The sequence below is a fragment of the Trichechus manatus genome, unplaced genomic scaffold, assembly GCF_000243295.1.
Source record: "Trichechus manatus latirostris isolate Lorelei unplaced genomic scaffold, TriManLat1.0 scaffold00057, whole genome shotgun sequence".
NCBI classification, from domain to species: Eukaryota; Metazoa; Chordata; class Mammalia; order Sirenia; family Trichechidae; genus Trichechus; species Trichechus manatus.
The window spans coordinates 12,305,928-12,322,491 of record NW_004443993.1 but is presented as its reverse complement, the minus strand read 5'-3'; the positions used below and the strand labels follow the sequence as shown (position 1 = coordinate 12,322,491).

Sequence of the window (16,564 nt, the reverse complement as noted above, 5' to 3'; positions counted from 1 at the left end):
TGGTTAGCAGCTGTAGTACTTAACCACTACACCATCAGCGTTATCAGACAAAAGGAAGAAAAACACGTGTTTGAAATTGCTCCTCTTTCTACAAAGAAACGCTGATTAGATATATAAGAAACTAATAGAATTGTTATCTACGGGGCCTGGGGATAGCAGACACGGGCCGTAGAGGACATCCTAGGGGCAAGTCTTAAGACAGACTTCTCAATCTCAGCCTCATTGTTTTTAGAATTTGCTGTTAATTCGTAGTAAACAAAGAAATTTAGATTAATTATATGTTGTTTTTAATACTTTATAAGTCAAAAGATCTTTAATCTGAAGCCACTTTTCCAAGTCTGAATCCCCTACACACTATTTTTCATGAAAATGTACACCTTTTCGAAAATCATAAAAAATGATTTTTTTCTATTGTTTGTAAATAAAACGACAATAGTAGCACCTGTACTTCCACTCCATCTCAAACTGGAGAGTATTTTCTGCAATGAGCAGCATATTTCCTTCATTAAGAGTTTTGGCCCAATCTGTAAGCGTAACTAAGAGGTTCCAGGTTGTCAGAATAATGCAAGCACCAAAAGCAATTAAAGTGCGTAGGGTTTATTGGAGCAGTTAATCTGTATGCATACCAGGAGCATTTTCTGTTCAGCAATACAGGATGGCTCCTTTTAAGCTAGTTACAGCGGTTTTTTAATGAGAAAAAGGAGGACGTGTATCGTGGAGTTGCAAACATTTAATCGCTCCACTGTTATCTGAAACACTGGCGATTCGAACCCAACCAGAGGCACTTGCGTGAGACAGGCTGTGACCTCACAGCCTTGAAAACCCTATGGAACAGTTCTCCTCTGAACTGATGTTTTGCATAATATCTGGGACTCTTTGCACAAGGAAAACTTGGAGCAGCCTTACGGTTAAAAGATGTTCCATTAAAAGGGTGGGGTTGCGCGATTGTATGGTCGCTGTGTCTCACTGTATCGCCTATATTGCTAAGCTCTTAGGCTTATCTGTTCTTGGGTACAGTCTACAACGGTCAGTGGCCCCTGTTAATCTTCATAAGCACTCAGAGGACTCCATTAGTCCTCAGTTTCTCTTTAACAACTACCAACTCAATTTATACACGCTTTTAATTTTTTTTTATACCAGTTAAAATAGGACTTCAATCGCCTTAGGGACATCATAGTCTTTACATTTCACAATTCTCCAGGAACACACTCAAAAACTTATCTAAAATTTCCTTACGGTGTAAAACGTCCACCTGAGAATTGTAATGAACACATCTCGTTTATTCTGGCTGGTCTGAGGAGTTCCTGCGACCAGGCCAGCGCTGCGGGATTCAAACGTCCAGCCAGCGACAAAGGAGGAAGACGCAGGAGGCAGACGTAGGAGGCCGCGGAGCTGTCTAGAGACGCTTGTGTCCGCGCGGGGCGGGAACGCTAGCGACAAATGCGGACGTCCCGGGGGCGGGGCTAGAGGAAATCCCACCCACCCATCAAGTGTGCTCCCGCCCCGTCTGTCACTCTTCCTTCCAGCTGTCCAATCAAGGGTGTCCGGGGCGGGACTTGGAGACTCGTCCAATCGGCGGGCACCAGGGTCGAGACGACTCTCCTCAAACGCACGAGAACGTCCTGCTTGGAGCGTCGCACCGCGATCGTGTCTCACCTGTCCGGTGCGTCCGCAGGTGGCGCCGTCTGCACGGAGAGGACGCCGGGAGATTTCCAGAAGCCTGGAAATGGTGAGCGCGGGGCTGGGTGTCGGAGACAGGGGCGAGGGGAGAGCCGGTTGGAACCGGCTGGAACCGGCTGTGCGCGCGGCCCCGGACTCGTTGAGGAGAGACTCGGTCCCCAGGCGGGCGCTATGGGGACGCTGCGACCTCAGGGTCTGCGGGGTCTCCTCACGAGGGGACGGGCGAGGTCACCGGGGACTGAGGAGAGGTGGACACGCCCGGGGTAAGAGGATCGCGGTCCTACCGAGGCCACCCCATTCTCGGGTGGGCGGATGAGAGGGGGTGTTCTGCCCAGGGGTGTCCGCTCGGGGCCCGTAGGGCCGGAGCAGCCCGCAGCGCGGCGCGGACACAGCGGGCCCGGAGCGGGCCGTCGGGGCACCTGGTCAGCCTCCCCGCTGCGACGCCCCGGCCGCGTCCTGCCCAGCGCTCAGGTTCCTTCGTTAAGCGAGCCTCAAACCAACCAACCCACCCCCACTGCTGTCCAGGCGACTCAGAGCGACCCTGTAGGACAGGCTGGAACTGCCCCTTAGGGTTTCCGTGGCTGTGATCTTTACGGAAGCAGACTGCCGCAGCTTTCCCTCGCAGAGCGGCGGGTGGGTTTCAACTGCCGACCTTTGATTGGCAGCCGAGCGCTTTAATCACTGCGCCACCAAGTTCCCCTTAATGTAGAACCATTTCTTGTTGCCTTGTTTGTTCTCCTTGCAGTGGGTGGTGGTAAGTTTCTGTTCTTTCCCTTCCATTGCTGGCTGGAGTTATTCCTGGCCTCTGTGGAGACCGCTGCGGGGAAAGGGTCTCAGGAATGTTCTCTGCCATCGGAATTGCGGGTGAATGCACACAGTTGCCCGCCTTAAACTGAGGTGGATGAAGAGATGGATTGAAAATATTCATCGAAATAGTTACTCTCCTATGCCGGGCGTGGAGTTTGTGACTTTGTGTGATTCTGGTCCACTTCGGTTAACATCCGGGAGTCCGAGCTTAATGCACTTTCTGTGAAATGTGACCTGTAAAGCTGAGAAGGGTTCAATTCTGATTACTTGATTTGCAAACAATTTGTTACCGTGAGGATAATGGCTACCTGCTTGACACACATTTTCTGAAATGCGTAAGCATTTTCCGGGTACTGAAGCCTAACAACAATTGTGAGGATGGCGCGGGACCGGGCAGTGTCTGTCGTACATAGGGTTGTTAGGAGTCGGAAATGACTCCACGGCACCTCGCAAGAGCAAAGCTGTAAAGAGTGCTTTAGCAGATGTATAGAGACTGTTAAAGAAAAATGTTGATCGTAGGTAAATTTTGCAGAGTTTATTTGGTTCTTCAGAGATTTTTGAATTGGGCAGCAGTGTTTCCAGTAATCCTAGGAAGTGTCCCGCGGAACAAAGACAGGCTGGGAGTTTATATAGGAAATAAGAGACAAAGAAAAAGGCAAAACAAAGCATACTTTATATATTTTGAACATTAGTTTTATCATAGAGTGAGATACACAGAATAGGTAAAAATGTAAACTGTTCTTTTCACGAGGGTCTTGTTAATGTCTGAGCTCAATTGTCTAAGCTTGTAGGCCAATTAAAATAGGCCAGCAGAAAAGTTTGTGCATACCAATGAGATCAAAGGAGATAGGAATTTCAAACCCTGGGGTGGGGAAACCAGCCCGGCTCTCTGGCTCCAGTTAGTCTGGAGGATGAAGCCCAGATTTAACAAGACCCAAGTCTGTTAGTGGTTACCAGGGGCAGGCGGGAGAGGGGGAGGGGGAGTCATTGTTTAGCAAGAATTGAGTTTCTGTTTATGGTGCTGGAAAATAAGGCATCGGATTTGAAGATGGTTGCAGTGTGATTAATGTAATTGATGTCACACAGCTGTACATGTGAAAAGCGTTCAATTCCCAAGTGTTGTGTTATATATATTTTTGCAACAAAAAAGAACCAGAAAACCAAACAGGTTGCCATCGAGTCGATTCCAACTCATAGCGACGCTATAGGACAGACTAGAACTGTCCCATAGAGTTTCCAGGGAGCACTTGGTGGATTCGAACTGCTGACCTTTTGGTTAGCAGCCGTAGCTGTTAACCACTACGCCACCAGGATTTCCTACAAAAAAGAAAGGATGCCTTAAAATTTCTCAGCCCTTTATCCTTGAACACAAAGCCAAAACCGGTTGCCGTTGAGTCGATCCTGGAGCGGCTGGTGGATTCGAACTGCCCACTTTTTGGTTAGCAGCCATAGCTCTTAACCACTGCACCACCAGGACTCCCCTTGAACATAGGCTGAAATTAATGACTCTGCTGGGTCCTTAGTGAAACACTGAGATTGAGGGCCTTTTTCTCACTAAACTATCACTGGTGGCAGCAGGCAGGTGCGTCTCAGCTGTATCACCTGGAGTGGGGAGAAGAGGCCTGAGGTCTGTGACTCCAAGCTGAGTCCACCCTTGAGCCTGCGAAATAGGTGAAGGAATGTCCGGTCGAGTCTTTTGGGGATCCTCCCTCCACCCCCACCCCGCAAGTGGCAGGTGGCCCTGGCCACTCAGAACAGCCCAGAAGGAATTGTTTATGCTGAGAAGCTGGGAGCATTGGAGGGGGAGAGCCACATGCCAGTGTTTGGCCTTTTGTCCTTTCTGAGGTTGTAATTGTTGCCTTGGGGCTGTTTCCTGTTAGCTTGAATTTGGCATGGACAGAGCTGGTGGAGTAATCTGTACAGGTTGAGAAAGCCTGCAAAGATCAGACTTGGGGGAAGACTCCTTTGGGTCTGACTCCTGGAGAAAGGTCTTATGCATGTGAGCATTTGGGTCAGAACCTAAAACCTACTCAGGTGGAGAGTTCCATACTGGTGAGAAGTAGGCCCCGCAGGAGGGAGCATTTCCACACTGTGAGGAGGGAGAGGAGGGCTGTGAGCTCCCAGTGTGCAATGCTCTGGGACCCCGGGGCTACATTTCAGCTGGCAGAGTCTGGTGGGTAACCTTCTGAATGGGGAGTTTCCTTGGAAACTGTGGGTGAAGCAGTTTCCTCATCTGAGCTGGGCCTTCCCTTTTGTTTCCTTTAGAGAATATTGCTGCCAGATAACTGCAGACATTTAAGAATTTTATTCCTTTGCTTGGATGTGTAAGGTTTTTGTTTTCATGATGGAAGATTGAGTGGATTGAGTGATACAGTCTGAGGAAGCCAAGAAAATTCTGGAAATAGTATTTGTTTCATACTGAGTATGAACCAATAATGTAAACACCTCTGAACTCACCACCCAGGTAAACAGATAGGCCTTGGCAGGGTGATAGTTTCTGCCCTGTGTCTCCCTGATCTTATTACCCTGCCACCCTAGTGGTGAACAATGTTCTCCTGTTATTTTTTATACCTTTACCCTCTCTTATTTATCAGCAAGCAGTGTTTAATTTTGCTTGTTTTGAACTTTCAATAAAAAATACTACAATTATTTCACCATTAACACTACACTGAAAGGCTTGTCTCGACTTTCTTTGCCTTAGTCTCACACCTGCTGGCCTGGGGCTGTGGGCCGCCCCGTTCCCTTCTCCATTTCAGGGCTGGTGGGACCTGGCTTGTTTCGAGTTTATTTTTTGCTCTTGTCAACAGTGCTGTTACAGTCACTCCTGTTTTTGTCTCCAAGTGCAAATGCATCCCCAGTTTTCCACACATTGGAGAAACGTTGCTGGTTGTAGATTATAGATAAATTCTAACTCACTAGGAAATGCCGCTGGAGTGTCTGACTGGATCGTGCACGTACGTGCATATGTGTGTATTTCACATGATTTCTAACACTTGGAGTTACTTAGTACGTTTTTGCCCATCTCCGTGGGAAATTGCTTCTCCGAGTGCTTCTGTATTGGCTTTTACGGATTACCGTTGAGGCTGAGCATATTTCTAATGTGATGGTTCTTTTTCTCTGAAATAATACTGAGGCGTTTTCTCACCTTTATTTCCTTGGTTTGTTTACTGATCTCTTAGGTTTCCTTTCCATAGTCTGGACGCTAATCCTTTTTCATTTGTATTCATTGGAAATATCTTTACACTCCCTTTATTCTACGCTTTGATTCTTAATTTTAATACGGTTGAATTTGATGGTCTCTTCCTTTGTCGCTTACTCTTGTTCTTGTATGAGAACCCTGCCTACTCTGAAGTGATAAAAATTGCCTCCGCGTCTTCTGCAAGTGTTCTCCTTGTATCTTCTCACATTAAATCTGCAATGCCTTGATAATTGTGTGTGGAGTTAATAGGAAGATTGATTTTTCCCCTGTAATGACAAACCATTTGTCACTGTCCCAAATGTTAAAGTGTCCATCATGTCTTCCTCTGCCCGGCTGCGTCATGGATTCATACCATAAATAGGTGGGGCTGTTTGTCCATCCCTCTCCTGATACCACGCTGTCCTAATTACTGTGGATTTAAAAGTGTGTTTGGGAAAGGCACTCCACCTTGATCTGTCGAAAATCTCAGCTTGAACATTTGTCTTCCATTTCAGTTTTTAGAAGTAGTTTTTTCTTTAAGTTCGGACAAACCAAAAACCAAATCTGGTTGTAGATTTAATGGAATTTTATTAAAACTCTTGTATCTGTTTGGGAGGGGTGACTTCATGGTGACATTGAGTATCCTTCGCACTGTCTTTCCGTATATATCATCCTACATAGATGTCAGTCAGTTTCACAGTCTTTCCACCGTTATCTTTTCCGATCTCTCATGGGCATATTTTAGGACTTAAATTAGTTGTAATAACAATTAGTTTTGATTGTGTCTGTTGTATTCTAAAAGGTCCCTCTGTGACGCAAGCAGTTTGCGCTCGACTACTAACCTAAAGGTTGGCGGTTTGAGCCCACCCAGTGGTACCACAGAAGAAAGACCTGGCAGTCTGCTTCCATTAAGGTTACAGCCAAGAAAACCCTATTTAGCAGTTCTACTCTGTAACACATGAGGTCGTCATGAGTGCAAATCGACTGCAATAGGCTTGGTATAGTTATCTTCTAAAAAATTTACTTTTCAACCCCGAGAGTATGGCCCCCGGACACCCTAATAGCTCAGTACTGAAGTCACTCCTGAGGGTCACCCTTCAGCCATAGATTAGACTGGCCCATAAAACAAAACAAGACTAAAGGGGCACACCAACCCAGGGGCAAGGACGAGAAGGCAGGAGGGGACAGGAAAGCTGGCATAGGGAACCCAAGGTAGAGAAGGGAGAGCATTGACATGTCATGGAGTTGGTAACCAATGTCACAAAACAATATGTGTACTGACGGTTTAATGAGAAGCTAATTTGTTCTGTAAACATTCATCTAAAGTACAATAATAAAAAAAAGAAAAATTTTCAACTGCATTTGGCTAGAATTCAGAATGCACGGAAATTTATTTTTATATTGAGTTTGCACTCTGGAAGCTTACTGAAAATCTGATTCTGTGATTATCTTCACATTCTTTTTGTGTCTTACATACACAGTCATTTGAGGTATGAATTAAAGCAAGTTTTTTTGTTTTGTTTTTTCTGTTCTAATTCTTTTTTTTTTTCCTCCAGCAGCTCTGGATGGGATCTCTAGTAAAATGCTGACTGGGAGTGAGGTAATGGGAATCCTTGTTTTTACCTGATTTTATTGGGAACAGCTGGCACTTTACAGTGTTTGTATGTTCTCAGATGAACATTTCCTTTGAGTATGCCCTTTGCTGGGCGATGCAGCCTCCCACCAGTTCCTAAACTGCGAAGAATTTTGGATCTGGATGGGTGCTGCAGAGTATAAACGATTTCTGCATCCATTCAGATGATTCTCCATCTTTTTCTTACAGTGAGGTACTGTGATAAATTGTATCAAATGATTGCCTAGCATTTTATTATCAAATATAATGGTTATAGGAAGGGCAGAAAACAGTTCCACAGTAAACTGAAACTCTCTAGGAGGAACATCTGTGGAAAGACAACAACCAGGGCAGGGTTTTTTTGGAAGGCATCCTCACACCAGAAACCCTCTTGAAATGGTTCCTAAAGGCAGGGCACCCCTCGCCACATGTCTCTGCCTTAATTTTGACCCAAAGGGATCTGCGAGTGTCTTGAATGGTCTGTGAGGTGCAGCCAGAGGACGTGAGCCTCACACAGGAATTTAGCACTCACAGGTCCCAGAAAGGAAACTACAGCATGCCTGGATGTGGGGCCACACACGGGGCTGCATCCAGGGACAAGGCCACAACAAGCTGGCATTGTAGGAGAGGGCTTATATATGGCAAGCCAGGGTGGGGTTGGCTGGGTTTTGTGAGCTGAAGTCTTATTGGTCAGTTTAAGGGTTGGTAGGGCATTAGCATGGGAAAAGGGGAAAAGGGAGACATTTTAACACGGGGAATCATGGGGCATGGAGTAACTATTGCTGCAGCTGAGAGACTGGGTTATAAGAGAGTGACAGTATTTGTGGCAGAAGACTATGGGGTGTGGCCTGGAGGCCTAGTCGGAGACTAACTGTTGAGAGACTGTGAGAAGATAGGATGGGCCATGTTGGAAACTGGGTGAAAGGGCCAGTAGGGGGAGGAAATGGACGCTGGGCCCGCAAATTATGTAGGCCACTAATTGGCGTTACGGCAGTTGCCAATCTCCGGAATTACAAGGAGATAATTTTCTTGTTTTTCTTTATCTCTGTGTGCTTTTCTTTACCTGTCTGTGCAACTCTCAGCCAAAATATTTTGTTTGTGTCTGTTTATTTTGTATGCCAGTGGCATGATATGTATTCCTCTAGGTCAGGTTTCTTTTTTCCACGGTTGTATCTGTCTTCCGCGGAATGACGGTTCACTCACTTCTATGGCTCTGTTGTGTTCCCTCATGAGATCGCACCATTTTCATCTGTGGATTCTCCTGCGAGTACCATGGGGATGGCTTCAGAGTGTTCTGTTATGACCAGTGCTTCTAAAAACATTGTTACCTGGGTATCTTCTACATTTGGTTGTCTTCATCTTTTTCTCAAAATTCCCCATACTGAACTCCTGTTCCTCACCCCAAAACTTTTTCCATGTTTACCCTTCTGTTTATGGTTGGCCCCAAAACAGACTAAGATGTCAAGATTGATGACATCACACACAACGAGAGGGTAACGAAATACTCAGGTAATGGGGCTTTCTGGAGAGAACTGGTCCAGATGATTTAAGGGAAGCAGAGAGTGGGTTGGGCCTTTGTAGGGGCCTTTGTAGGGGTCTTTGTAGTGGTCTTTGTAGTGATTGAGGAGCCCTGGTGGTACAGCAGTTACTCGCTCGGCTGCTAATCTTTAGGTCGGCAGTTCAAACCTGTCAGTTGTTCCACAGGAGAAAGATGTATCAGTCGGCTTCCCGAAAGATTAGCCTTGGAACCCCGTGGGGCAGATCTGCTCTGTCCTGTAGGGTCGCAATGAGTCGGAATCGACTTGACAGCAGTGGGTTTGGTTTGGCTTTGGTTCACCTTGACAGTGTTACCTACCTACATGCCACAAGAAGCCCCTTTAAGGGAAAAAATCCCTCCCCGCTGGCCAAAATAAACAGTCGAAAGCTGAGTGATCATTAGTTCCCAAGGCTGTCAGGGAGAGTGAGCCTCCATGGATAGCATCTAAATATTAGCTGTCTGCTACATGGGTTTAGAGTATTTTTGACACTTGTGATTGAATGATATCATGTGTGCCCAGGGTAATGGCCAAGACTCCCATGATCTGAGAAAAGTGAATGTAATTGGCAGGAAAAGAGCACGTTTGTGTCAAGAGAGACCAGAGGAGGTTTGGGGGTGTGTATCCAAAATGAAATATAAGCACCCAGAGTATACAGGGTGTAGGTGATGTTAGTAGGAAGGCCTGAAGGTGGAATATAAGAACAGTGGAGTAGTGCACACTATTACAACAAACTACATACCTGCAGGAGTATCCATTTTGAAAGAAATGCCTGGTATGGGAAGGATTTTACTCATTAAGTACCTGTAAGCCAGATGTCTAGTACCAAGTAATGGTCCCTAAAGACTGGGAGTTGAGTCTAACTAAAGCTGCTAACAAGAGGGAGACCCTGAGACTCTGTGCTGTTCTGTATTATCAGCAAGGTTTGTTAAGTAAGCCGTTATGGCAATCTGTGAGGCCTCTAGCCTGAGGTTGGCACTTGTGTATTGTTTTCTGTAGCTAGCATAACCCCAGTGTCTGCCTCCGTGGTCACATTGTCTTCTCCTCTTTGGTCTATGGTCTCATCTCCCTTTGCTTCTCTCTTATAAGGACATTTATAAATTACATTCAGGGCTCACCTAGATAATTCAGGACAATCTTCCATTTCATGGGCCTTAACTTGATCACAGGTAACATTTGCAGGTTCCAGAGTTAGAACTTGATATCTTTGGGGAACGTCATATCTAAGAAACTATTGCCTAACTCAAGGTCATGAGATTATGTTCTAAATTTTCTTCTATGAGTTTTATAACTTTAGCTCTTAATGTTAAGTTTATGATCCATTTTGAGTTAATTTTTGTGTGTGGTATGAGAAAAAGGACCATTGTCATTCTTTTACATGTGGCTATCCATTGGTCACATTGAATTTTTCAGTGTTCATCTTGATTGCTGTGACTTTGGTGAAGTCGTGCATTACAGTATTTTTCAGTGGATTCCATGTATTTTCTGTAGAAAAGATGATTTGTGAATAGAGTTTTACTTCTCCCTTTCCAATCAAGGGGACCCTGGTAGCGTAGTGATTAAGAGCTATGACTGCTAACTCAAAGGTCGGCAGTTCAAATCCACCAGGCGCTCCTTGGAAACCCTATGGGGCAGTTCTGTTCTATCCTATAGGGTTGCTATGAGTCGGAATCGACTCGACAGCAATGGGTTTTTTTCCAATCAAGATGCTTTTTATTTTATCTTTTTTTTGCCTAGTTGCCCTGACTAGAGCCTGCAGTACAATGTTGAATAGAAATTGTGAGATTGAGGATGGACATCCATGTCTTGTTCCTGATCTTAGAGAAAAGCGTTCAGTCTTTCACTTAAGCATGATTTTAGCTGTAGGTTTTTATGTAAATCCCTTTATCAGGTTGAGGAAATTCTTTTCTATTCCTCCTTTGTAGACTACTGTGAAAGGGCTTTGGATTTTTTGTTAGGCGAATTTTGCCATTGTTTTAATGGTCATATTGTTTTTGTCCTTCGTTCTATTAATATACATTATGTTAATTGATTTTTAGATGTTAAACCGACCTTATAGTGCTGGTATAACTCACACGTGGTCATGATGTATAATTCATTTTACATATTCCTGCATTCCATGTGCTAGCACTGAATTATTGATGATTTTTCTATCTGTATTCATAAGGGATAGTGGTCTCTCGTTTGCTTTTCTTGTGTTCTGTTTGGTTTTGGTATCAGCATAATACTGGCCTCAGAGTGAGTTTGGAAGTATTCATTACTCTTCTATTTTCTGAAAGATTTTACGAAGGATTGGTGTTAATGCTTCTTTAAATGTTTGTAGGATTCACCAGTGAAACCATTGGCCTGAATTTTCCTTGTAGGAATCTTCATAAGTACTATAAGTCAATCCTTCTGTTTGTTCTATGTCTATCAGATATTCCATTTCTTCTGACTCAGTTCAGTAATTTTGTCTAAGAATTTGCCCATTTCATCTAAGTTACCTAATTTGTTGGCATACATTTATTCATGGTATTCTCTTAGGATCCTGTTATTTCTGTAATGTTCGTAGTGATGTGTCTCCTCTTTCCTTCTTGATTTTAGAAATTGCATTTTCTCTACTATTTTTCCTTTATCAATCTAGCTAAAAGTTTGTCAATTTTTTTAATCTGTTCAAAGAAGCAATATACGATTTTCTTGATTTTTCTATTATCAATTTCACTGATTTCCACAATAATCTTTATTACATCTTTCCTTCTGTTTGCTTTGGTTTGAGTTTGATCTTTTTCTAGTTCTTCAGGGCATGAAGATAGGTTATTGATTTGAGATTTTTTATTTTTAATAAAGGCACTAACAGTTATAAATGTATCTTTCAGAACTGCTTTAGATTGCTTTAGATGCATCCCAGAAGTTTTATGTTTTTGTTTTCATTCCTTTCAAAGTATTTTTTAATTTTCTTTTTGCTTTCTTCTTTGACCTATTGGTTACTTAGGAGCATGATGTTTAACTGTCAAGTAATTGTGGACTTCTTTTTTTCATGACTAAGTGAATTCACAAATAATGGGATCTTGGGATATTGACCGTTTTAGCCTCAACACAAAAGTTTTGGTATTTGTACAGCTGAACAATGATACTACTGTTTACAGTATTTCCTTACATACACTTGAATTTTTCCTTGCTTTAAATTTACTTATAAATGTATAAATTTCTAACCGATAGTTATTTTCTCCTAGAGACAATGATATATGAAAGACCAGAATTCTGTGTATTCAGGCCTAACTGTATGACACAGTATAGAGTCTGTGCTAATCATTTTTACGGTGTGATTGAAAAAAAATGAGCATTCTGGACTTGTCAGTTGTCTCTGTATGCTTGATAGTTGAAGCCTGTTGATCCTATTTAAGTATATTACGTGTCAGAGTTTTTGTTTTGTCTAGTGACCTATTAATAATGGAGAGATTGTTCTGGAGTCTCCTAATGTGAAGGCAGATTTTTTTACTTCTCTATGTGGCTCTGTTGGGCTGTCCATCACATAGGTATTAAGGTTTTGTTACATGGTGTAATTTTAGAATCGTCATATTTTCCTGTGTGTATAAAACTGCTGTTGTAATATCATGACTGTCTTTATCTCTAGAAACACTTCTGGTTTTAAAAAGTCGAGAATGTGATATACTTCACACAAATTCATATTCTGTAATTTGAATTTGCCTTTTACCTGGAATACTTTCTTGGCCCTCAGTCTTTTCCTTTATGTTTTTGGCACCATGCATAGCTATTTCATTTTTGCTTCAGTATGATCGTATTTTCTTTAAGACTGGGAAGGTTAGTCCAGTTGCATTACTATCAATATTAATATAGTTTGAATTTTTTCTGCATTTTTCCTTTGAGTCTTGTGTTTGTGTTAGATTTTTTGATTCCGTGTTCTCTTGCTGTCTTTGGGATTGATTGAGGTACTATATCCCTCTTTTGTTACTTTTTTTCTCATTCTTAACTCCAGATTATACCCTCATTGTCACGTCTTCAATTAACTCTCCTAGAAAGGCTCATGTGCATACCTACGTGAACAACCTCATTTTTCAAAAGGTACAGATATACGTAGTGTAGAACCACACAGGCAATTGTAATACATTCTTTTGGATTTCAAATAAGATGCAATTGAACTGATACATATATTTAAGGTGAACTGACTTCTTCATGAGGTTCAGATTGTCACATAGGTTTCCTTCAATTTGTTTTACTTCTATTATCTTCAGTAGAGCTTTCAAATGTTATTTATGTGGTAACAGGCACATCACTGAACGGACCCTGTGGGCACCACATGTTACTGAACGTGAAATGCACCGTTATTTTATACACAAAACAAGTTAGGAAGAGGAACTCTGAACAGTCTGACACAGTGCTATAGTCTCTTTGAGTGTAAAGTGAAGCCCAGTTTACAAAGGTGTTAAGGTGGAAACTTACACATCCTCCCACTGATAAAATACAGTAGGCGACCTGCTTAACCATTGTGTGCTTTTCGGGCTTAGTTTTTCCTATCTTCTGCTTTTCTATTTTTTAATCCCTTTTAATTTCGGGGAGGAATCTTATTTTAATCTTTATACCTTATGGAGCTGACTCCATTTCCCTCTACCTAACTCTAGTGAAGTAGCAGTCCCTTCTTTGTAGCTGATACACCAAACCACCAAACCCGTTGCCATCGAGTCAATTCTGACTCATAGCGACCCTATAGGACAGAGTAGAACTGCCCCATAGGGTTTCCTAGGCTGTAAATCTTTATGGAAGCAAACAGCCACATCTCTCTCCCGAGGAGCAGCTGGTGGGTACTAACTGCCAAGCTTTCAGTTAGCAGCCAAGCTCTTTAACCACTGCACCACCAGGGCTCCTTGTAGCTGATAGAGTTGGGACTGTTTTTCTTCTTTAGATTTTGAGAATTTTTTGTTTAGTTGATCTTTGATTTTTTTCACATTGGGTCTTTACTTCATGGGTGTGGTGTCCTCCTCCATTTCTCTAAAGATACTGATTGTGGTGGTTGGGTGCCATCGAGTCAATTCTGACTCATACCAACCCTATAAGGCAAAGTAAAACTGCCCCATAGGGTTTCCTAGGCTCCTTATGGGAGCAGATCACCAAGACTTCCTACTGTGGAGCTGCTGGGTGGGTTCGAACTGCCAAACTTTCTGTTAGCAGCCAACCTCTTAACCACGGCACCACCAAGGCTCCTTAAAGAAATTGATTAGGAATTTTTTTTCTCACTTGAAATCATCTTTGGTTCTGTTATGATCAGACCCGTCAATGACTCTCTTTGTGGTGCCCCTTTCCTCTAATTATGGTACTCAGATATTGATTTGAGAGGGCCTGCTGGCTTGGTGAATGCTGCAGGAACCAGGTGTTCCTCATACCTGACAGGTAGACACAGGCCTCAGGGCCCTGCCCTCCCACTCTGCCACCGTGTCCACGTCCTCTTTGGAGGAGACTGGTTGAAATCGGCAATGTACCCTAAATGTTTGCAATACCCAGACATTCTGGTTCTAGTTCTTTGTGTCTGATAAAACAGTACCTGAGCAAACCAAGTTTCTGTTTTTAGTGTCATATGAATGACGATTTTACTTGTCAGTCTACCCTATCTTGGAATCTGCGCTATCTCAGGACAGATAATGCTTTTAATGATGTGAGCATATGTATATATCCGTTGTTGCCATCTCACTTCATGTTTTCAAAGCACTTAACCATCCCCAAGTATACTTTATTGCCTTAATGATTATCATCTCCCACAAGACTGTCAGGTCCCTGTGGTTCAGAAATCCTGTGACTTGAGTCTAGTATCTCAGGCCAGCAACCTCCCCTATCCTCCTGCACACACTGGGGAGGTGGTGCCTTGCTGAAACAATAAGTGGGCTCTTTTAGGACTCGGTGGTCTTTGAGGATTTGGCTGTGAACTTCACCCAGGAAGAGTGGGCTTTGCTGCATCCTTCTCAGAGGGACCTCTACAAGGATGTGATGGTGGAAACCTTCCGGAACTTGGCCTCAGTAGGTGAGGATGGTTTCATTCCTTTACTTAGTCTTTTAGGGAACAAATGTATCTTCCACATTGTCCTTTTTCATTTGGGCTGAACAATGGGGATATGTTGGAGAAAGGACAGGCACAGTCCCAGCCCTCATGGAACTTGAGATCCCATAGCTTTTGCATGAAAACAGAGTTTTGTATATTAAACTGGCTTTGCATTTCTCTTGGTCAAAAATGTCAAGACTCAGTAAGTTTCTAAGTGTGGGCAGTCCCCAGTGTCACTGTGGAGCACAGAAAGAAGATTCGTGGTTTCAACCCATGAGAGTTATACTCTGATTACTGCCCATTGGTAATTTTGCTGCAGTTGAACCTGCGCTTGGCCCATCTCATGGAAATGCTTGTTACCCTTCAGTGTCCTCCCTCATCTTTCACCCTTCTCCAGGAGAGTGTTAGCCACACATACCTGTGTCATCTGGGGACAGTGGAAGGGGAACTCCTCTAGGGCGTCTGTGCCTGTGAGCACCAGGAATCCAAGGGTCCTTGGGAGGAACAGGGCTTGGATAAGGGAATTACATTTGGAAATACCAATTAGAAAAATAAATCAAGCTTTGAGAAGGATGAAGTTTGCCGTTTATGTTGACTTGTTTCACTTTTTATCCATCCTCACCCTTTCCTTCTCAGCAAAAGATGTTCCTTAGGTCTCAAAGGTAGCATTTGGACATGTGCATTTTCCTCAGTTCCTCCCTTCTTTGCTTTTCTGATAATATTCTGTTTATATACATCAATCTCCATTTTTAGAAGTATTTCTTAGTAGGTGGAGTCCCTGGGTGGTGCAAAAGGTGAATGCACTTGGCTACTGACTGAAAGATTGGAGGTTCAGATCTACCCAGAAGATAGGTCTGCTGACTTAGTTCCACAACTAAGCACTGAAAATCCTCTGGGGTACAGTTGTATTCTGATACACATAGGGTCGCCATGAGTTGCAGCAACTCCATAGCCACTGATTTCTTACTAGAGAGGCTGCCGTGGTGACCCATTTTCCCAATTAATTGTGAAAGTCCTCAAGAGTTTTCCTTTTCTCACATGGCCATTCTTCCTTATAAAACATGTTTCCCTTTCTGCGTCAGCATATGAAAAGAAATCTTCATGTGGTCTGTTTTCTTTCCTTTATTGACTATACTTACCCCGTAATATTTGTTTTACAAATTTTTGCAGATTGTTGTACTCAAGTTAAAACTACTGGATCAAGTCCTCAGCAGGATATTTTGGGGAATGAAATAACCACTGAAGAAAAAATAAGCTCACTAAGAAATGATTCCTGGTATAATTTGGTAGAAAAAGGGAAACTTAATAACATGGAAAATCAGCACCAAATCCAGGAGAGGCATTCGAGGTAAGTGACACAAGTGGAAGGAGTATTGGCAGCAGAGTGTTAGAGTGTCTTGAAAATAAAGAAAAAGTATACATGTAGCTAAACAAGTTGGTACTGAGAGGGAATTTTCACAATATTTTTATAAATGTGAACTAGATATCGAGTGACTGAGATATAATTCAGTTGTAAACAATGGTCAGCAAACCCTATAGTGAGAAAGAGATTGAAAGCAATGTCTTTATTCAAACCCTCAGCCAAGCATTCAGGTTGTTCCACTTTGAAACAATTTAGACAGTGCAGAAAACATACCCATTTACTGAGAAAGGCAAATATGTGGTCATAATTATCATTCACTTGCCTCTGATCTTTAGGGAACGTGTGAGCAGTCACAAAGGAC

General features: G+C 43.1%; 2 protein-coding genes across 2 annotated transcripts in view; both read left to right on the top strand.

Annotated features, from left to right (window-relative positions):
- LOC111820949 (zinc finger protein 709-like) overlaps nucleotides 1-16,564 on the top strand; it is a 70,222-nt gene that overhangs the window by 50,107 nt on the left and 3,551 nt on the right.
- Nucleotides 1,616-16,532, top strand: LOC101360065 (zinc finger protein 77-like). The gene is made up of 4 exons (XM_023733295.1): nucleotides 1,616-1,729; nucleotides 7,222-7,265; nucleotides 14,696-14,822; nucleotides 16,011-16,532. The coding sequence occupies exons 2-4, from the start codon at nucleotides 7,248-7,250 to the stop codon at nucleotides 16,190-16,192; spliced, it is 327 nt and encodes a 108-aa protein (XP_023589063.1). The 5' UTR covers nucleotides 1,616-1,729; nucleotides 7,222-7,247; the 3' UTR covers nucleotides 16,193-16,532.

Coding starts and splice junctions, on each gene's coding strand:
- LOC101360065 (XM_023733295.1), top strand. Junction 14,823..16,010: donor CCGGAACTTGGCCTCAGTAG/GTGAGGATGGTT, acceptor AAATTTTTGCAG/ATTGTTGTACTCAAGTTAAA.